The sequence below is a fragment of the Heteronotia binoei genome, chromosome 14 (genome assembly GCF_032191835.1).
Source record: "Heteronotia binoei isolate CCM8104 ecotype False Entrance Well chromosome 14, APGP_CSIRO_Hbin_v1, whole genome shotgun sequence".
In the NCBI taxonomy this organism is placed as follows: Eukaryota; Metazoa; Chordata; class Lepidosauria; order Squamata; family Gekkonidae; genus Heteronotia; species Heteronotia binoei.
Window position 1 is genome coordinate 10303701 of NC_083236.1, and position 23178 is coordinate 10326878.

A 23178-nucleotide genomic window follows, 5' to 3' on the forward strand; every position below is an offset into this window, starting at 1 on the left:
CTTGCAGCACTAGACGTCTCATCTTCACTTTCCGGTGCCATCACACATCCATAGCATAGTGTTTCACAAAGGTATGAGGTGAGACCCATGTGGCCGCACTGCATATGTCATTCATAATCATTATGCCATTACTGAAAGAGAACTGTTCAGATCTGACCTCCCTTAGCCAGCAGGTCTGGACTCGGCGGAAAGTGGTGAAAGAAGCTATGGGCCAGCTGGAGCAGTAGTGAAATCCAGTGTTGGTGAGGCCACCACACTGTCACCAGGATGCAACAGGGGTGCTCCCTCAGAAGTTTGCTCAAGGTCCTGGTGATGAGCGGCAGCAGAGGGAACAAGTAGAGGAAGTGATCTGACCATGGGAACAATAGACCATCTCTGAGGGAAGTGGGGTCTGCATTCCCACTGGAGCAGAACATCTTAAACTTTTGGTTCAACAGGGTGGCAAAGACATCTATGGTAGGGTGACCCCCACCTTCAGAAGACTGGAGAGAGATAAACCCAATTGAACTCCTACTTGTGTGAGGATGCTGTCCCACAACTCAGCGAGTCTGCTTCCACATTCAATTCATCTCGGAGATGAGTCGCTACCATGAACATGTGATGAGTGATGCACTCCTTCCAAAAGTCCAGAGCTAGAACACACAGTTTTCTGGACACTGTTCCTCCCACCAATTGACATAGCTGAGGGCTGTAGTGTTGTCTGTGAGGAAGAAAAATCTTGGACAAGATGAGAGGCTGGAAAGACCAGAAAGCATATTGGATCAGTAGAATCTCTAGGAAGTTTGTGGTGTGTCGCTTGGAATGCCAGCCATGGTCTCTGCACACACAGTCCAATTCATTTGTGCACCCCAACCCATAGGAAGGCGTCCAGCTTGATGGTAGCTGATGGGCTGGGTGGATGGAATGGGGCACTTTGGAGGAGATTGGATTCCACCTTCCACCAGTCTACTGATGTGAGGGCCTCCTGGGGAGAGTCCATTACCAGATGGAAGTGGTGAAGAAACCAGAGTTGCGTGTGCATGCGTAACTTCACAAAGACCAGAACATTCTTGGTGACTGCCATCAATCCTAGGAGACGTTGGAGACAAAGGTAAGCTGCTGTCATGACCGTGGTCTTGGTAAAGACCCTCAGGGCTGTAGAAAGTCCAAATGGGCAGGTTTTTCAAAAAGAAAAATTTGGAGAATAGAGCTGATGGGTGCCTGCATAAAGACAACAAATTATATATTCCAGAACCACTCCAGAAGGAGGTTTAAAAACAGTGTCATGATAACCCTCTGGCCAGACATTGTAGAACCTGGAAGAAGTACAAAGACAATTCTGGTGGCCAGGCATAAAGGACATTTCACAATATGTGGCGACTTGCCTCATTTGTATCACGATGAAGAAAAGAGGGAGAAAGGCTCCAGGGCAGCTTCAGCTGACAGCTACTTGATCCTGGTCAATAATTTCAATGGACTTTATTATTGACCTATCACCAAGTAGAGGGGAAAATGTAGTTTTGGTAGTAGTGGACACTTTTTCTAAGCAAGCTAATTTTATTCCTTGCTCTCAGTTGCCATTAGCTAAAAAGCTAGCTAAATTGTTTTTGCAACACATAGCGAAACTGCACTCCTTCTCAAGAGAAAATAATCTTGGATCAGGTCCAACAATTTGTTGCAAAATTTTGGAAGGAGATCTGTACATTGACTAACACTGAGCTCAGCTTATCACCTCCAAACCAATGGTCAATCAGAGATAATGAATCAAATTTTAGAACAATTTTTGAGGTGTTATACTAATTTTCAACAAGACAACTGGGTTGATCTGTTGCCCTTTGTGGAATACAGCTACAATAACAGCATGCACAGCTCCACTCAAGCCAGTCCTTTTCTGATTGTGAATGGTTATGAAAGAAAGCCATTTCCTGGATTACATTGTGGTGTCACTAAAGAGACAGAAGGCTTTCAAATGTGGCTGCCAGAACTAACCAAACAGTGGGAGTTAATACAAAAGAACTTGGAAAAAGCCAAAGAGAATTATAAGTCTCAGTTTGACGAACATCATGCACCTGTATGGGACATGAAGGTGGGAGACTGAGTATACTTGTACGAGGAATGAAACCCACAAAAAAGCTGCGATGGAAATGCTTAGCACCTTTCCCTACTAAATGAGTAATCAATAATGTCACAGTAGAAGTTGAATTGCCTAAGACTGAAAAATGTGCATCCTGTTTTATTATTTATTATTATTTATTTATTTCATTTATATCCCGCCCTCCCCCACCACGGCAGGCTCAGGGCGGCTAACAACATTCTACAATCATACAATAACAAGTAAAACCTTAAAATTACAATATAGAGCAATAAAACATTAAAATATTAACTTAAAACCAATCCAGTAATACAGTTGTGATGCGGTATAGATCTTTAGACCGCATTGGCGGACCCTTGGTTACCGTTTTTCCTAGCAGTCCGAGTATGCTAATTTAAAAAGGGTGGTCTTGCAGGCCCTGCGGAACTGTTCAAGGTTCCGCAGGGCCCGCACCTCCTCTGGGAGTCGGTTCCACAGGGTAGGGGCCGCGATCGAAAAGGCCCGTGCTCTGGTACTCTGATATTTAATTTCCTTCGGCCCAGGGGCAGTCATTAGGTTTTTCCCGGTTGACCTCAGTGCTCTCTGGGGTTCGTATGGGGAAAGACGGTCCCTCAGGTAGACCGGTCCTCGGCCATATAAGGCTTTAAAGGTAACGACCAACACTTTGTACTGGACCCGGTATATAATCGGCAGCCAGTGCAGTTCACGTAGCCCCGGCTGTATATGTTCCCGTTTTGGGAGTCCCAACAACAGCCTGGCCGCCGCGTTCTTTACTAGCTGCAATCTCCGGGTCCGGCACAGAGGTAGCCCCAAGTAGAGGGCATTACAGTAGTCTAGTCTTGAGGTGACCGTTGCGTGGATCACTGTTGCGAGGTCCCGGCGCTCAAGGAAAGGGGCCAGCTGCCTTGCCCGCTTCAGATGGAAGAATGCTGACTTGGCAGTGGCTGCTATCTGGGCCTCCATCGATAGTGAAGGCTCCAGTAAAACACCCAGACTCTTTACCTGGTGCGCTGCTTTCAATGGCGCACCATCAAAGGTCGGGAGAGCTATTTCCCTTCCCAGAGCGCCGCGACCCACGCATAGGACCTCTGTCTTCGCTGGATTCAACTTCAGCCCACTCAGCCTGAGCCATGTCGCAACAGCCTGTAATGCCCGGTCGAGGTTCCCTGGGGCGGAGTCGGGCCAGCCATCCATTAGTAGATAGAGCTGGGTGTCATCTGCATATTGATGGCAACCCAGCCCAAACCGCCGGGCAATCTACTTTGCTAAAGATCCTGGCTCATACCTCCAGCGGCACCGCCAGACAGTGGCTCCTCCACCAGTAACGACTGGGGGCCAAACTCATCATGAAGTTGAAGAGGTTTTGGATACCAAGCTGATGAAGGGAACACTTTATTACTTTGATAAGTGGACTCACTTTCCTGCATCCCACAATGAGTAGGTTCACTTTGATCAAATGCATGCCACCAAACTGATAAAACAATTTCACAAAAAGTACCCAAACAAACCTGGAGGGGTAAGGGACTCTTTGGGGAGGCAGAATCTCAAGAAAATGTTTCTTGCCAATTATTTTATGTTATTTGACTGCAATGGCTTTATATTGATTCTTGGCAAATATAATATGGGTTGCCATGGCTTTGCAGGGAAAGTGCTTAACTCAAGTAACCTTAAGGCTGGAACACAGTGCACAGAGGCTTCACGAGAGAAACGCCACATCCCTTTTTTCTGACCTTGAAAATCAGACACTTATCAGTTACTGCTGGAGAAACAGTTTCAAGTTTTATTTTCAATAGAAAGATACCTAGCAGCTGGGGGCGAGGGTATGGGAATATGTGTGAAATGCTGTTGCCGCTTTTTCTTGTGTGTCTAGAATTGCTTGCGTAGGTTAACTGCCATACATAGTGTATGCATGACCCTTAGGTGGGCAGTTCTAACAAAAACATCTCATGCTCTGGACATGCATTTCTTTCAACAAACACTTTACTTGAAATGAATCAAAGGCTGAGCTGATGAGAACCGCACAGAAGCTGACATATGCTTGATGATTGGTTGAGGTTGTACGGAGAGCCAGTTTGGTGTAGTGGTTAAGTGTGTGGACTCTTATCTGGGAGAACCGGGTTTGATTCCCCCCTCCTCCACTTGCACCTGCTAGCATGGCCTTGGGTCAGCCATAGCCCTGGCAGAGGTTGTCCTTGAAAGGGCAGCTGCTGTGAGAGCCCTCTCCAGCCCCACCCACCTTACAGGGTGTCTGTTGTGGGGGAGAAACTCTTCGGAGTGGAGGGCGGGATATAAATCCAATATCTTCATCTACCTCATAGGGTGTCTGTTGTGGGGGAGGAAGGTAAAGGAGATTGTGAGCCGCTCTGAGACTCTTCGGAGTGGAGGGCGGGATATAAATCCAATATCTTCTTCTTCTACTACTGTGAAGAGACAAAGTACATGCGCTTGATCAAGTCACTACAGGACTTAAGATCCTCCAAAGGTGGTATAGGCAAGTCATCCAAGACTTGAGGAACGGGAGAGGGTTCAGAGGGATTTTGATGTTCTTGATCCTCTTCACCCCATCCTGAGCCAGAGGTTGATGCAGCATCCTCTGCATCTGACTGATCTGAGATGTGAGACATGAGCAAAGTGTCAATATCGGGTATCGTGGGCGATGTTGGTTTGGCCAGGCCTGCAGGTCGAGGTTTATTCTTTTGATGTCGATCCAGGACCAGTGGTGGTGCCAATGCTGTTGCCAATGGAACATGGCGAGGAGAATGATAAGAGACATGAGAGCATTAGGAAGCTTTGGATTTTTGGTCCCAATCTCTTGAGGCAGAAACCTAGGGTAGGTGGAGTGGAGTGATGTAGTAATTTATCTTGAAACCAAAAAATCAAATAGACTTTGGCTCTGAAACCTGATTTTAAAACTCTGGTCAAGAGGCTTCTCTCTTTTAAGATTTCAGCTAGGCCTCATGTCTGTAAAACAACTGTCTGTTTTCACAAAGCTAATTGTATTGGAATGTGGCTTTCTGATAACTGGTAACCTGTGGGATTATGGTACCATTTTACCAGCTAGTCATCACTCCAATTAAGAGATTCCTTTCAGCTGAACCTAATAGTTCTCTGAAGACGTCAGAACCAAGGTCACTATTAAATCATGCGATCTGCATAGCAACTAAGGAAGGGATTATATCACCTGCTTGGCATTTTATTGGCTGCTAAGGGCCCAGCATAAGTTTAGCTATGCTGTGACCATTGTAGAGAGAAAGGGTGAGTGACTCTTGACTTGCTCTTGTCAGACACACCTCAGTCTCCACTCCATGACCAGATGGCCTGAACCTCTGAAGTTCCATCATGTCAATGGTAACTAGCAATTGAGACCCTGTGTCTGGCTGAATGCTTTGGAATACTTTGTGAACCATCCTCATGCCTGCCTGCTTGAACTATTGGTAATGAGGGAGAGATAGATAGATAGATGGATAGATAGATAGATAGATAGATAGATAGATAGATAGATAGATAGATAGATAGATAGATAGATAGATAGATAGATAGATAGATAGATAGATAGATAGATATTTTATTAATCTGTTGTGAAGTCTTTGTTCTTTTAAGTCTCAAAGCTAAGTCCAGGGATTTGATTGCTCGCCTACAGTTAAAGTTGTTATTCTGACTCAGTCTTGCAAGACAACCTTGCAGAGCTGGTTTTACTGTTAGTCTCCTGGAAAGGCTTGAAGGTTGGCCCCGCCTTCACTGCTGCTGGGATTTAGCTTCAGAGCCAGGTGGCAGCTATCTTTTGACCTACAGAGAGGACTTAGCTTCTCTGCAGAACTTTGATAACTTTTGTTCTTGACCCATAAACTGGTACCAGCAGTCTGAATAGGAATTTAGACCGCCGGTAGCTCGTCTCAAGTGGATAAGCTCTGTACAAGTATTGCCACTGCCACTGATCCCAGGGTGATGGTGGTGGAGGAGGAGGGTATGCAGAATAGTCAACCAGCTGATCCCAATTAGGTGGACTGATTGGTGCTGAAGGTTTTGATGGTGTCGAGTTCTCTCAGTTTGAGCTGCCAATGCTGTGTGAGTGCAACTGTGAGCAGGAGGAAATCATCGGCTGAGTGAGATCGCTCTCCTGCTCAGAACTGGAAAGATGAATGGGCGGGAATTGAGTTGAACCCGGTGCTGAAGGGCTATTTTGATGAGTTCGCAAAGCCAAGAGTTGGATCAGGGGTATCATCAGTACAATCGTTGGGTCTGACACCAATTGTTTTGGCAAAAGGGATGGAGTATGACCAACATGGTCATGTTTACAATGCCTCTCATCCTTCTTGTGCCTCTTAGACTTGTCTCCTTTCAACCCTTATCCACCCTACTTTTCTTGGCAGGTGTCAAGGACTCTGAGATGGTAGCCAAGCCCGTACGTTTGAGGAGGCAGTTGGCATCAGAACAGGGTTGACTCTGCAAGCCTGGGTTACCACCTGAGATCGCAGTAGACATTGATGGCAACAGTTGGGTTGAAACCACAGCCAACATCAAGGAAGTCGACTCTATTCAGGTTGGAAAAAGCGCCAAGACGAGCAAAGCAACAGAGAGGTAAGCTGCCCTGTTTTTTCTCGCCAGCTTTGAAAAGCAGGCACAGTACACACACGAGTCGAAGTGATGGGCTTTCCCGAGACAGAGGTAGCACATGGAGTGGCTGTCCAAAGGAGGGATCTTGCTCCCACAGCAGATACACCGGCCATTGACGCAGGTGGCCATTGACGCTGCTCCCACGATGGTAGCGGTGGGAAACGGCGTGGTGCCATGGAGGGCTCTAGCTCCCGTCTGCCTCTGGGTTCCATCGGGGGAGATGGATCCATCGGCGCCGAAGCCGCCACCTCTGAGATCGACCCGCTCCTACTGCGACGCCGCGACCCGGATGACGAGGATCGCTGGGTGAGGTCGATCTCCTGCTCAGACATCGAGAGATGGTGTTATTGAGTACTGCCTCTCAATGCCGATGGGCTGTGGCATGGGGACGCCAAGATCTTCCTCGGCGGGGCAGTCGGTGCCGAAACGTCGCGTGAGGGCGATGGAGTACAGGGCCTCTTCCGCTTCTCCTTGGCCTTCTTCGGGGCCGGTGCTCGGGTCCCCGAGTCATCCCAACGCTTCTTAGCGGGCGTTTCCACTGATCCATCATGGGATCGTTTTGTGGAGGAGCCTTGCTCGATAGGCATATCGGTCACGACCAGGGTCACATTGGCCGATGTGACTGTCGGGGCCGCAGTGTCTGCCATGGTTGATGCCAACGGGCCCGATGCCAATTTTTGAGGGCGGAGTGCCGATTCGGTTAGAGCCGCCGAAAGCCGCGCCGCCCGGTTCTTCCTTGTTTGCTTGGAGAAATGGAGGCAATGTGGGCAGGACTCCACACAGTGCGCTTCACCCAAGCAGAGAAGACACAAAGAATGGCCGTCTGGGGGGGGCAATCTTCTTCCCGCAGGAGCAGCAGCGTTTGAAAAAACCCCAGCGACTTTCCATAGACTCCAGTCGCCAAAAACCCGCTCAGAGTCCTCTGAGGGGAAAAAAACTTTGGGGGAAAACAAACGGAGGGGAAGGCCCCGGAGGGCAGTCCGACAGACACACACAGAAACTTTTTTTTTTAATCTAACTGACTAACTATCTATGCTAAGAAAACAACAAACGGGCTATTTACAACGATAAAGGCAAAAAGACCAATATCTCACCGATCGGGGACACGAAAGGCAAACCTCTCCACACAGCGGTCAGAAAGGAACTGGCGGGATTCCCGCGCTGGCACCGGTGAGCATGCGTACTGGGACGCCTGCGCATGCCCATTGGCGCCGAGCGCAGAAAAATCCCGGGCTTTTCAGATACCGATTCGGGGATCGGCGCAGGCGCTCTATCCAATGAGTGTGAAGCACAGAGACCATGAAGAAGATCTACTTCAAGCAAAGAGAAAGAAACTGATTCTATGGAAAAGAGGGAAGTGACGGCCAAATAAGGAATACTGGTTAGAGTGCAGGACTTGGATCTCGGAGATCCTGGCTCAAATCCCCACTCTGCCACAGTAGCTCATTGAGTGACCTCTCACTGTTAGCTTAACCTACCGCCTAATGTTGTAAGAATAAAAGCAAAGAGAATGCTATAAGATGCTTTGGATCCCCCACTAAAGAGACAAGCATGACATCAATGAAGTAAACAAATAAATGGTGGATACTTTAACTCCATGGAGCCAGAGTACGAGTACATGTTTTGCATGCAGAAGGTCCCAGATTCAGTTCCTGCTATCTCCAACTAAAGAATCTCAGAAGCAAGGCTAGGAAAGAGAGGCCCGGTGAGACGTTGGAGAGGTGGTGCAGCCACAATAAGATGGATGAACCAATGGTCTTGCAAGCGGACCACATGCTGAATTTGATCTTTGGCATGGGGATAGATGCGGACCTAGCTGCTATTGATGCAGTCCATAGTTGGAGAAGGAAATGGCAACCCACTCCAGTATCCTTGCCAAGAAAACCCCATGGACAGTAACAAAAGGCTAAAAGACATGGCACTGGAAGATAAGCCCCTCAGGTCAGAAGCTGCCCAGTATGCTACTGGAGAAGAGCGGAGGGCAAATACAAGTAACCACAGAAAGAGTGAAGCGGCTGGGTCAAAGCCGAAAGGACACTCAGCTGTGGATGTGTCTGATTATGAAAGGAAAGTCCGATGCTGCAAAGAACAATACTGCATTGGAATATCTACAACACCTTCAAGAACTAACACCAAAAAAAGATGTCCTCATCACAGGGACCTGGAATGCCAAAGTAGGAAGTCAAAAGGTAACCGGAACAACTGACAAGTTTGACCTTGGAGAACAAAATTAAGCCGGGCAAAGGGTAATAGAGTTTTGTCAAGAGAACAAGCTGGTCATAGCAAGCACCTTCTTCTAACAACCTAAAAGGTGAATCTACACATGGACATCACCTGATGGGCAACACAGAAATCAGATTGATTATATACTCTGCAGTCAAAGATGGAGAAGCTCCTAACAATCAGCAAAAACAAGACCTGGAGCTGACTGCGGCTCAGATAATGAGCTACTCATTGCAAAATTCAGGCTTAAACTGAGGGACACTGTGGAAGCCCGTAGACCATATGGGTTTGACCCTTGATCACATCCCTGAGAGGAGGCGACGGCGCACGCCTTTTCCTTCCCACTGCAGTCAGCGGCCCGGCAGCACTGGCTTTAATTGAGTTCAGCGGGGTGGGGGTGGCTTTAGATGGCCTGCCTGGGAGCACGGCGCTTCAGCGCTGGTTCCCTGGCCAGCACTGAAATTGACCAGGGAGGGGAGGGAGGAGGAAGCGTGGCCGTGGGAGGGTAAGGTCCCGCAGAGGGGGGGCAGGAGTTTGCCTAGGGCGCCATGCACCCTCGGGCCACCCCTGGAGATGATGGTATCCCAGTTGAGCTATTTAAAGTCCTGTTAAAATTCATTTTATTGGTTTTAGCCCAGTTTTCCAGCCTGTCAAGGTCATCCTGTATCCTGTTTCTGTCTTCTTCTGTGTTTGCAACCCCTCCCAATTTCGTATAATCTGCAAATTTAATAAGCATTCTCTCTATTCCTTCATCCAAATCATTGATAAAGATGTTGAACAAAACAGGTCCCAGGACAGTTCCTTGAGGCACTCCACTTGTCACTCCTCTCCAAGAGGATGAGGAACCATTCACAAGCAATCTTTGGATGCGATCTATCAACCAGTTACAGATCCACCTAACGGTAACCACATTTTACCTACTTGTCAGCAAGGATAATATGTGGAACCTTATCAAAAGCCTTACTGAAATCAAGATAAACTATGTCTACAGCATTCCACTGATCAAGCAAGGTAGTAACTTTCTTTAAAAAAATAGATAACATTAGACTGAGATGAATTGTTCTTGAGAAACCCATGCTGGCTCCTAGTCATCACAGCCATCCATGATTTGTTCTAAAAACATAGGTCGGTAGTTACCCGAATCCTCTTTTCCCCCCATGTTTTGCTCACCTCCAATCTTCCAGCACCTCACCTGTTCTCCATGAATTCTCAAATATAATGGCCAGAGGCTCAGAAATTCCATCTGCAAGCTCTTTTAGTACCCTTGGATGCAGTTCATCTGGCGCCAAGGATTTCGTTTCATTTAAAGAAAATAGATCCCTATGCATTTAAAGAAACCCATCCCTATCCTGATCCTAGGCTGCAACTCTCTACCCTCATTACATGTTCTGTTTTTGCCATGTTGAGTACTGTTTCCCTCAGAAGAGAAGACTGAGGAAAACTATGAATTGAGTAGTTCTGCCTTCTCTTCATCACCCCCTACAATTTCACTTTCCTGCCCCCACAACAGGCCTACCATGTCCTTGTTCTTTTTCTTACTTGGAACATAAGAAAAGAACCCTTTTTTGCTGTCTTTAACATCTTTTGCTAGGCTAAGTTCATACTGAGCTTTAGCTTTCCTAACTCTTTCTCTACAAGCACCGGTTATTTGTTCATATTCATCCTTCGTTATAAGGCCCTCCTTCCATTTTCTAAAGGAGTCTTTTTATTTCTCAAGTCTTCAGTGAGCTGTTTTATTGAGCCAACTTGGCTTCTTTAGGCTCCTCTCAATTTTTCTTGTCATAGGAATCATCTGTGATTTTGCTTTCAATATTTTGCTTTTAAGAAACTCCCACCTCTCTTAAACTCCCTTCTTCTTAAGCATTTCTGACCATGGGGTTTTATCCAGCATGTTTCTAAATTTGTCGAAGTTTGCCTTTTTGAAGTCCAACTTATACATCTGACTACGTACAGCTTTTCCCGTCCCTAAGACTGTAAATTCCAAAATCACATGGTCAGTACTGCCCAGGATGCCCACTATTTCCATCTCATCAACCAGTTCTTCCTTGTTGGTGGGAATCAAGTCCAAGTCCTTTCAAGAGCACCTCATGCGTTTTGTCAAGAAAATCCTCACCTTCCCTTATACACTGCAGTGTGGACAATCGTGCCTCCAGTCCCTGTATCTTCTCCTCCAGCAGGGCTACCAATTTACACTTGCTGCAAGTTTAATCAGGGCCGGTGTTAGGGGTTCTGCTGCTGCAGGCAAGAACCCCCACCACCCACGCAGTGGTGTGCATGTTGCCTCTGCACTGCCTCATTCACCTGCCTGGGTTCCATGCAGGCAAACGGGGAGGCAGGGCACCTCTGCACCACTCTGAGATTGCCTTGCAATGGAAGGCAGCTTCCAAGCAGCACAGAGGACACGGAAGGGGCTGTGTGTGGAGGGGGTATTTTCTCGGCTCCGAATGCCTCAGAGCCAAGAAAACAGCCCATGCCATGAGCCCACTTAGCCCACTCCGAATTGGAAGAGGCTGGGCAGGGCACGTGGCATGTTTGCTGAACTCCAAGGTGTTTGGAGCTGCTCCAAACACCTCTGAGGCAAACGGACCAATGTGAGCAGGGAGGGGACATCTGCCCCCACTCCTGCAGCCAGGTGGTGCAAGCCAGGTGGGCACGTACCTGGCCTACTCCTGTGCACTAGCCCTTAGTGTAATTGCTGCTGTGCTCAGTTAAAAATACAAACATCCCACAGACTTTACATGCCACTGCCTCAGCTCCCTCACCAGCCATGCTGCTGCAATCCATTTCAAAATTAGTTTTCTTTATCTTGACTTCCCTATAAATTCCACTGCTAAACTGCCTCTTGAGACTACTTATGAAGAACTATTCACCCTCCTACAGGACCCCCAGTCTATACCCCCATACTAAGAGCCACAGGCCAGGAACCCTTTAGATCTCACCCTTTGGCTTGCACCAAAGCCTCATGCCTCTGGCAAGGAGGAGCCTTGCAAGTGAAAGGCTCAAGCCCCCACCTCTGATACAACAGTCAGAGCTACAGTAGAGGACGGGACCAGCAACCACCCAAAGGCAAACAGGCCCTCCTCTCTCAGCAACCACCACACAAAAGGCAAACAGAATCCCCTCTCCAGCAGGCTCCAAGCACTCACAGTTGTCTCACATAGCAATTCTAGGTAATGTTCCCCAGCAGTTTTGGAAAAGCAAAATTAACACCTCACCAGCAGTTCTGTCCCAGCTCCAAGCACCTTCCTCTAACCCAGCTGAGTCACTTCTGCCTCTGGCAAGGTGGAGCCTTGCAATTTAAACCTCAAGCCACCACCTCTGACAACAGCCAGGGCAACAGTAGAGGGCCAGGCCATCAACCACCCCCAAACAGGTGCTCCTCTCTCAGCAATAACCACACAAAAAGACACACAGAAGCAATTAGAAACTCCTCTCCATCAGGCTCGAAGCACTCAAGAGTTCTCTCACACAGAAACCCTACCTGGGTAATGTTCTCCAGCAGTTTTGGAAAAACAAAATTAACACCCACCTTGCCAGCAGTTCTGTCCCAGCTCCAAGCACCTTCCTCTAACACAGATGAGTCACTTTTGCCTCTGGCGAGAAGGAGCCTTGCAATTTAAAGGCTCAAGCCCCCACCTCTTGAACAACAGCCAGAGCTACAATAGAGGGTGGGGCCAGCAACCACCCCCAGACAAACAAGCCCTCCTCTCTCAGCAGGAAAGGAAAGGTTCCCTTTGCAAGCACCAGTCGTTTCCGACTCTGGGGTGACATTGCTTTCACGTTTTCATGAGCAGAGCTTAGGACTGCAGTACTGCAGCTTTAACACTCTGCGCCACGGGACTCTTCCCTCTCTAAGCAACAACCACATAAAAGACTCATAGAAGCAATCAGAAACTTCTCTCCAGCAGGCTTCAAGCACTCACAAAGTTCTCTCACACAGCAACCCTAGGTAATGTTCCCCAGTAGTTTTGGAAAAGCAAAATTAACACTCATCTCACCAGCAGTTCTGTCCCAGCTCCAAGCACCTTCCTCTAACCCAGCTGAGTCACTTCTCTGAAGTGGGTGAAGTACAAATGCTTCACAAATACCTCAAGGCCTTCTTGTTCCAAGCTGCCAGTTTGATTATAGATTGTTGCAAAAATTGTTTTAATTGGGGGACTCGAGAAGTATGGCACTTGGACAAGGAAGGAAGGAGGCAGAGATGTGGTTATGCTTGGTCTCCTTCAGAACTTTGCCCCATCCCAAGACATGTTGGTAGAGGATCTAGGAAGACAAACCTTTCTCTGGCACTAATGTTGTACAATGCCAGATTTGTTAATAATAAGACTGCAGCTCTGCAAAATTACTTTGCAGCACAAGAAGTGGACCTGGCATGTGTGATCAAGACCTGGTTGAGGGAGAGTGTTACAGTCACCCTAAAAGAGCTGACACCTCCCCCACCCGGGATTTCTCAGTCCTTCATCAGTCTCAGACAAAAAGTCGGGGAGGAGAAGTGGCAATCCTTATCTGAGAGCCTTTCTCCTTCAGGCCACTCCCAACACCCAAGATCACCAATATTGACTGTGTTGGCCTATCACCTAGCACACCAGGAGATACCATGCTGAGCCTGTTGGAGGTGGTATCAGGCTGGGCCTTGGACCAACCAACCAAAAGTACAATATTTAAGGTTAATAAGTAATCAATGATAGGACTCAATCCTCTCATAGTGTTAGTGAAAAGTACACTTCTATAACTTAAAATTATGAAATGAGAAGTTAAAAATAGGAGGAATCGCCTGACAAACAAGAAAGCAAGGCTTGCCCTCCTCTCCCTAAACTCACTGCTCTGGCGATTCTAGGATGGGGTTTACCTCTTGAACTCTAGGACACAATTCCCCCCCATGCAAGGCTTCATAAAGAAACATAACACAGTTGTTTGAGAGATCCATTAATGAGCTTGATATTTCAACTGTATGCAGCTACCTTTTGAAATTATATGATTTCAGCATGAGTCACAGATACATGACTTATAAAGTATTAATTGCGCAAGTTCTAACAATGATCATACCTGGCTTGTTTTTCACCCAGCATCCCACTTTTGTCATTAAGTGCTTCCTCTGGTAAAAGGCATCCATTCATTGTGCTTTGTAATAATCTCTGAAGCTGATGAAGGACAAGTGCTTCACATACCTCAAGGTCTTCTTGTTCCAAGCTGCCAGTTTGATTACAGATGCTATAAAACAATAACAGGTACTTAATGAAATCTATTATAAGCAGTTCTACACTACTCTCCCGTCACATAATCAATAACAGTCTTCACAGTACATGGTTTGAATATAAATTGCCAGAAGAGATCAAGGATTATCTAGCCCAACCCCTTCTATTGTGAGACCACCAGGGTCAAGAAAGGTTTTTTCCCTGATTCCAAACACATCCAATAGTTAAGGGAGTTCTCCTCTTTTGTGATTAAAACAATTTTATTTCAGTAACATATGGTAACAATCAATTCTTCGAATTATTAATTACTTTTTATCTATCCCATATATTACTTTTTCTAACCCCCCCTCCCCCCGTTTCTTGACCCCTGCTGGTGTTGTATACTTAAAATACTAATATTTAAAGGTACCATTAATAAAACAAAAATGTCTATATTTCTTTCTTTTAAGACTTAATCACTATCAAAAATTGTCCAATGTCCTTTTATTTTCCACTCTTCTATATAATAAAACAAAAATGTCTATATTTCTTTCTTTTAAGACTTAATCATTATCAAAAATTGTCCAATGTCCTTTTATTTTCCACTCTTTCTATATAACTTCTAAACTTCTTCCACTCCAACCTAAAAGTTTCTAAATCACAGTCTTTTAAAATTCTTGTCAATTTGCCCATTTCACTCCATGTTATAACTTTTAAGATCCAGTCCCATTTCTCTGGTATTCTCTCTTGCTTCCACAACTGCGCATACAATGTCCTAGCAGCTGAGAGCAAGTACCAAATTATAGTTATATCTTCTTTTGGAAATTTTTCCATATATAATCCCAACAGAAAAGTCTCTGCAATTTTTTTAATTTCATATCCCAAGATCCTAGATATTTCTTGTTGAATCATCTGCCAATATTTTTTGCTCTTTCACAAGTCCACCACATATGGTAAAAAGAACCTTCATGTTTTTTGCACTTCCAACATCTATCTGGCATCTTGTTGTTCATCTTTGCCAACTTTTTAGGAGTTATATACCATCTATACATCATTTTAAAGCAGTTCTCTTTAATACTATGACATGTTGAAAGCTTTATAGAGTTCTTCCAAAGATATTCCCAAGTTTCCATCTGTATTTCTTTATTGACATTAATTGCCCACTTAATCATTTGAGATTTCACTACTTCATCTTCTGTAGACCATTTCAAAAGCAGTTTATATAGTTTTGAAATTAACTGGGAGTTCTCCTCTTTTGAATCCAACTGTGACAGCTAGACACATGACTTTGGAAAGCTAGATCCTCCAATGAAGTTTCCTTTGGTGCAGAAATAGATGGGGTATTCGGAACAAACTACTTCAGTTTCAGTAGCATGTTCCTCACTTCTGCCTCCCAGCTTCTTGAGTGTCGAACACAAATGGTCTTGAACCTACACCCTCAATGATATCAAGCTGGGAGCTAACAACACCAGTGCTCATTACGCACTTTTCAAGAGTGGGACATAACATACTTCTTTTAGCTGTTACTTATGACAGGAGAAAAACAGCCTACCAAGACCAGAACTGGAATCACCACCAGGCACAAATGCCACTGAATCACTATCCTACATTTTCAAATGTAGAAGCCTATGCACTGCAGCTACTTTTGGTCACATTCATGACTGGTCCTCCACTCTGATCTAAGTTGTTTCCATTACACTGTGATAGAAAGGGATCTATCAAAGTGTGACAACCAAAGTGTGAACTCACTGCTCCCGATGGCAAACGAGTATAATGTCCAAGCCCTATGTTACACAAAACTGCAGGCAATGTCAGCCCATGGAGTCCTTTAAACATGGAAAAGTTGCTTTGGTGGTGGTGGTGGACTTTGGAATACAAACTAAAGGAAGATGCAGTCCCTTCTCCAATCCCAATCCCCCCCCCCCCAGCAATTTTTTGAGGTTGTAACATGTAAAGAAGTATGTATTTCCTAGATTAGATCTGAAGCAGGGAGAACAGCCCAGAGGAAAACTACTCTATTCCTGTTCTCTACTCCTGCTCTCTCCATGGAAATCCCTTTGCTGTATTTAAATTAGGATACTCTTGCATGTAAAAGTATAGCGCACAGTTCCTGTTTAGTTAGAAACTGGAAGAAGTCATGGTAAAGGTGAAGGCTATCTATAGCAAATACATGCCAGATGCAGGGATGCAGAAGAACTTCATGGCTTTTTATTAGAAGTACTCTTTGCTTCTTCTCTACCCCATTGAGGATGTTTTGTTATAAACATTGGAGGAAAGCATTTCCAAGCTCCCCTCCCATTCTGAGGGCAGGCTTTGACAGGTGCTCATCTGGAATTTTTCCAGAACAACTCTGAAAACACTGGGATCAAGGGGAAAGGGAGGCATATCTACCAGTAAGACCAGGCCATTCACTACCCTTTTGATCTTTCCTTGGCGTTTCCTATACCTATACCCTCCCCTATTAGGTCTTCTTCCCCGTTTTTTTGCTTTTTCCCTTTTCATACAATAAGAATATTAACAATTTAAGTGAAGGAGTTTAATTAAGAACTATCCCAATCTGTCTCATCTTCCTATTTTGATGAACAATCCTGTCTTGGAAGGGAAATATTTCTCTCTGACCAAGAGACATGTCTCATGCCCGTTTGACCCTGGAAATACAAATTAAAAACATCAAGGAAAAATGTTAAAATCTGATTTTACCCCCAGGATGCCAATGCATTTCTAAGCACTTGATATTGCTACTTTTTTTTAATGAGCTGTTTGAATAAGCCAAAAGTTGCATAGTAGAACAAAAATCTGAACTTTTAGCTTACAGGGCTTGTAGGCTCTCCCCCCCAACACACACACTCTTTCTCATCTCTGTGGAATACTGATTGTATATACGATATACACTCCTACCTGTGCTGACGGGATATTTTCAGGTCCGGATTAGACCCATATAATGGAATAAACTGAACCTTTACTCCGCTGCCTGTCTGCCATCTCCCCTCTTTGCTGGGAAAATAACTTTGACTCTGATCCAAACTAAACTTCATGTTAAATTACTGTTCAGAAATTGAATGTTCCCAAAGATGCCACTTGTCTAGTTCACATGGAAACTTGTCAGATACTGAGAAAGAGAACAGAATCCTGAGAGATATAAGGGTGACCATTTATCTTCATAATCTTTGCCCTTCTTGGCTAGTCAGATCTATAAGTAAGGAAACAACACGATGGGTAGTGCAGATAAGCAATGCCTCGTTGTAGAAGAGATCCGTCTGCCCCAAAAAAAAGCAGCCAGAAGGCCTTTATTTTAAGAGATTTCTTTAGACCCCACCAGAGCTCCCTCTACTGTGCACTATCATTACTTTGCGCACCAATTTTTACTCTGCTGCCCAGAGATTCTTCTCAGTACAAGGGCACCAAGCCTGGCTGCTAGCCACATGTGTGGCTGGCCTGCTGCCTCGCATGGCCCTTGGCAGTAGCCAGCTTCCCTCTCAGATGCTGAGGGCAGCCAGCAGGGTGGAAGGCGGCTCCTCCTTGCTGAGCATTGGCTGGCCCTCCCATGCTGGTGCACCAGAAGAAAGGCACAAACAGATGTGTGGATGCAGCACTGCTGCACTCAGCGGCTTCTCCAGATGCACAGCTTCCCCATTCCAGCCCTACAAAAAAAGCCTTCTCCTTGGCACCTGTGTGCTCAAGTGCCACCCATGCACGCATGACCCAACAGTACTCCCTTCCATATAAGCAAGCTAGAGCAGCCTGAACATGTCTGGGGACACTTCCTGCCACCTAATAAAAATTAAGGTAGCACATTTTTCTTTCGTTTATCCTCCCCGCCTCTGTCCGTGGAGTTGATTCTCTTACTGAGATGCTCTGAAGATAATGACAGGCTCTTTTGGTTAATTAACTCTACTTTTAGTGTTGTGAGTGAGAGTTCTTTTGATTACAGCGCCCACATAAGGGCTTTCACTACATTATGGGAATGAAGTTAGAGGCTTGCAGCTTTTTTTTTTTAGATTTTTTCTGCCAAAAGGGTCTGAAGTCCACCCCTCCCACTTGCTTTTCACTGAAATGCTTCTCAGTTGCCTGAGTCCTGCTTCTGGCCACCTTCGATGGCATGTTAATGGTGCTTGTTGTTCCTCATTAGTCAAAGAAACGCTTTGAGCGCGTTTAGGATGAAGGACATCACAGATCCATGGAGTCAGTCCTAAAGACAGTTTCCTGGGAGTAAGCCCAATTAACACTGGAGTTACTTCTGAGTAGACCTTTTTAATGTTTGTTCTCTTAGTCGGGTATCTGGGGGGGAACTTCGACTGATTTTTCTACATTATATATCAGGGAGCATGCATATGGTTGTGATGCAAATCCAAAGTAATTATGGAATCTGAACCACCAAGCTCTAGAAGGGCTGCAGTAAAGCTGGTTTGGGATTCATTTGTCGCAATGAAATCCTGACTGTCTGCAGGGCACTGGTTGTCCTCCTGAGACTGAATAGTCTCACTCTGCCTCGGGAACTCAAAAAACCTCTCATTACAATTAAGCACCTTCTCTTAGAAGGAGAGAGAGAGAGATTAGATTTATATCTCCCCCTTCACTCGGGAGTCTCAGAGCGGCTTACAATCTCCTGGTGGGGCTGAGAGAGCTCTTTCAAGAACTGCTTTTGAGCAGAACAGCGCTGAGGACTGTGACTGACCCAAGGTCACATTAGAGTCCGTGCTCTTAACTACTACACCAAACTAGCTCTTATTCTCCATTTGGGTTAAACTTAAAGGCTCGCTTTGGAGTATCGCATCCGTTGACTTGTTTGTGCAAGTGTCTGCCTGCCCACACCACATCTCCCTACTTAATTTTATAATAATAATAATATAATAATAAAATTTTATTTATATCCCGCCCTCCCCGCCTAGGCAGGCTCAGGGCGGCTAACAACATTTATAAACATACCGTACAATAAATATAAGACTTTAAAATTAACATTATTTAAAAAACAGTCAGTATACAATTAAAATTTAACTTAGTTTAACTTAATCTGACAGTGACGGTGGTATTTCGGCGCTAATTTCTGTCAGTTTACATCGTAATACAGGTCTTTAAACAGAACCATATTGGCGGGTCCCTTTGTTAAACAGCCATAATTCAGCAGTCCGTATACGCTAGCTTGAAGAGGGTGGTCTTATTCAGTGTATAGCCCAGCCTCCCCATAGAACAGGCTCAGGGTGGGTCCAAGAAACACTGTTTGGACAAGAAATACTTGTCCAAGAAACACTGCTTGGCAAAGAACAAAGTCTGAATTCGGCAGTGAAGAGTAAATGAATGCCTACTACCTCCTGCTCTACTCTACGGAGAGATTTCCCTTGGCGTATTGTGGTGTCAGTCAACCACAATGGTTGTTTGCTTTTGCTGCGGAACTTCCCTTGAACCGGAGCTTAGATGTTCCTCCCCTTTCCTGTCAGTTCAGGGAGCATCAAGTGCACGGGTAAAAAGGTAAAAGTAGTTCCTTGTGCAAGCACCAGTCGTTTCCAACTCTGGGGTGACATCGCATCACAACGTTTTTACAGTTAGAGCTGCTTAGAGAGATAATCTCTGCGTTTGTTACTCCCATCTGTGTTGTTATTGCAGCTGTCCTCCTGTGAGTTACATTTTGTACAAAGTATTTATTCATTTATTACGTTATAAGGCAGCAGCACATGGTGAAGTTCTCTGTGCTATCTCTGCTCCAGCTCTGCTTCTCTTGCAGTCAGCTGGCATTTCAAAGGCTACAGTATTGGCTCTTCAAAGGCCGTATAGGCTTTTTGGAAATCTGGCCCCATCCCGTCAACCCTGCAAGGGGAGAGGTTGAGGCCTTGCTTGAAGTTAGCGCCTATCTGGTGATCCTGCTGGACTGGCTACTGCTGGGTAAGTTGTGAGGAGGGGGGGATGGACTTCTTTGGATGGTAGAGGGTGGTCTTCAGTCCACACTAAAAGGCAAGCCTTGGCCTTGCTTGCTCTGCTTGACTGGGCGCACTTGCCCTCGAGGGAAGGGCGGAAGCGCAGTGGGGTGGGAGGGTGATCTCTGGCCTCCATTGCAGGCCTGGCCTTGCTTGACTGGGTGCACTTGCCCTCGAGGGAAGGGCAGTGGCAGGGTGTGTGTGATCTCTGGCCTCCATTGCAGGCCCAGCCTGGCTTGCTTGACTTGGCTTGGCTGGGCGCACTTGCCCTTGAGGGAAGGGCGGCAGCAGGGGTGGGGGTGATCTCTGGCCTCCATGGCAGGCCTGGCCTTCCTTGCCCTGCTCAGCTGGCTGCACTTCCTCAAGTGAAGGGCAGTGGCAGGGGGGGTGATCTCTGACCTTCATTGCAGGCCTGGCCTTCCCTGCCTTGCACTTGCCCTCAAGTGAAGGGCAGCAGCGGGTGGAGGGGGTTGATCTCTGGCCTCCATTGCAGGCCTGGCCTTCCTTGCCTTGCTTGGCTGGTACACTTGCCCTCGAAGAAAGGGCGGTGGTGTGTGGGGGGGTGATCTCTGGCCTTCATTGCAGGCCCGGCCTGGCTTGCTTGGCATGGCTGGGCGCACTTGCCCTTGAGGTAAGGGCAGCAGCGGGGGGGGGGGGGTGATCTCTGGCCTCCATGGCAGGCCTGGCCTTCCTTGCCCTGCTCAGCTGGCTGCACTTCCTCAAGTAAGAGCGGTGGCGGGGGGGGGGGGGTGATCTCTGGACTTCATTGCAGGCCTGGCCTTCCCTGCCTTGCACTTGCCCTCGAGGGAAGAGTGGCAGCAGGGGGTGGGGGTTGATCTCTGGCATCCATTGCAGGCCTGGCCTTCCTTGGCTGGTACACTTGCCCTCGAGGGAAGGGCGGCAGTGGGGGGGGGATCTCATTGCAGGCCTGGCCTTCCCTGCCTTGCTCGGCTGGGTGCACTTGCCCTCGGGTGAAGGGCAGCAACGGGTGGGGGGCGGGATCTCTGGCCTTCATTGCAGGCCTAGCCTGGTTTGCCTTGCTTGGCTGGGCGCACTTGCCCTTGAGGAAAGGGTGGCGGCGTGGGGGGGTGTGATCTCTGGCATCCATTGCAGGCTTGGCCTTCCTTGTCTTGCTTGGCTGGTACACTAGCATGGACTCCCATGCAGGTAGGTGGTGGCGGATGGGAGAAGAAGGGGCAGTGGTGTGTATGGCAGAAAAGTCAAAGGCCCTGCTTCGGGGGTGGGACCCCTTGGATTTATTGGCAGCCGTAGAAGCTGAAGCAAACTTGGACTTATTATTCCCCCGATAAGGCGATCTTTTCTCAGTCTGCGATGAGCGAGGTCTCCAAGATCGATCAGGGGAAAATTTCTGATAAGGCCTTTTGGGCCAGGGCTTATGCCACTGCTTAGGTTTTCCAGTCTGAAAAGACATAGGAACGCCAAGGTTCTGCAAGGTCTTAATACTCTTGTGTATTTCCTGTAGAACACTATCAGTAGTCGAACTAAAAAGACCTTCACCTTCAAATGGAAGGTCTTCCACATAAGCCCTGGTGTCAGGCTGAAGGGCTGTTGAGCGCAACCAGGAGTGCCGACGTAAGGAAATGGCAGATGTTAGAGTCTTAGCAGAGATGTCTACCATGTGTTTTGATGCAGCCAACTGTTGTTTAGCCACAGCAAATCCCTCCCTTTGCAGTTTCTTAATCAAAGACCGTTATCTTCACTCATAGAGGACAGTAGAGGTGTGAGTTGTTCCCAAATCGAGTACTGGCAGCGTGCCATACAGGCAGCATAATTAGAAATTTTTTCTCCCAAGGCTCCTGCCAAGTAAAAACGTCTGCCAACATTATCAATCTTTTTACCCTCTTTGTCAGGACGGGAAGAGTGAGTCTTGCGAGCTTTTGAAGACGAAGAGACCACCACCAAATTGGGCATGGGGTGATTGAAGAGAAACTCAACACCAGCCTCTTGGACACGATACATGTGGTCTAGACGTCGCGAAGAGATCGGTGTGGATGACGGTTTTGCCCATGGCTCCTTCACTGCTTGCAAAATTACCTTGGTCACTGGAAGAGCCACAGCTGTTGATGTGTCCCGCTGCATAATATCAAACACAGTATCATCGATGACTGGCTGCGGCTGAACTACTGAGGGCGAAAGAGATTGAGCCATATGCTTCACCAGGTCCCCATACGACTTGAGATCCTCCAAGGAGAATATCAGGAGATCCTCTGTGATGTGAGAGTCCGGAGAAGGTTCAGCCTATGCCTTGTCTGGATCATTGGTACCGACCTAGGAATCTGACATCGACGAATCCTCTCTCATCTCAGAGTGTTCCAATAGCAGCGGGGTCAAAGCGCGCTCGGGTGGCCGAATTGATGCCGACGGGTAGACCTGTGGGTCCCTAGACCTCTCCTTACGCCTCTCAGGAGGAATCGCTGCCGATGCAGAGGATGTGTGACGGATGGGAGAATGATGTGAGACCCTCAAGAAATGAGAAGCTTCGGAGCATTGATCCCATTCTGGCAGATCGCAAGGTGGGTACCACGGATATAGCGACGGGTAAAGATAAGGTCCAAATGAACAAGGCCACTGACACTGGTCCCACACCGATGGTAGTGGGAACCTGCGAAGCGAAGCACTCGACTCAGCCTCTCTACTATGAAGATGTCCCGTGCTGGGACAAAGTGGTGCTAGGGGTTCGATCGGTGACAAAGCCTCAATCTCCGACACTGAACCACTGTCGCTCCGCCGACGTGAACCCAACCGAGAAGAACAAGTTTGCTGGGTCAAGTCGATCTCCTGCTCCAACCCCGAAAGGTGTGTCGGCTGTGACCCAAACCTGCCCGACACCGATGGACTTCTCCAGCAGCTGGGTGATGCAAAGATTTTTTGTGGTGGAGTGGTTTAAGTCTGTCCGGCTTCTTCCGCTTGTCCTTCAATTTATGCTTCTTTGGGAGGGACGACCAGCCCCCCGATTCCTCCCGATGCTTCTTTGGCGGGGTAGACTCCACTAACCCTTCAGAAGGTTGTTTCACAGGTCAATCTCGCTCAGTTGGCATAACCATCGACACTTGAGACGACGGACCCGCCGAGGCTGTGGATTGGGTTGCATCACCCATCGATGTCGAAGGGCCGGATGCCATTTTAGGCAGGCAAAGAGCCAATTTGACTAAAGTCGCCGACGGCC

General features: G+C 47.0%; 1 protein-coding gene across 1 annotated transcript in view; it reads right to left on the minus strand.

Moving 5' to 3' along the window:
• Nucleotides 1-23178, minus strand: part of KIZ (kizuna centrosomal protein) — a 166723-nt gene that overhangs the window by 77453 nt on the left and 66092 nt on the right. The window contains exon 8 of the mRNA XM_060253930.1: nucleotides 13955-14119. Coding sequence (XP_060109913.1) covers nucleotides 13955-14119 — 165 coding nt within the window. The remainder of the gene's footprint in view (nucleotides 1-13954; nucleotides 14120-23178) is intronic.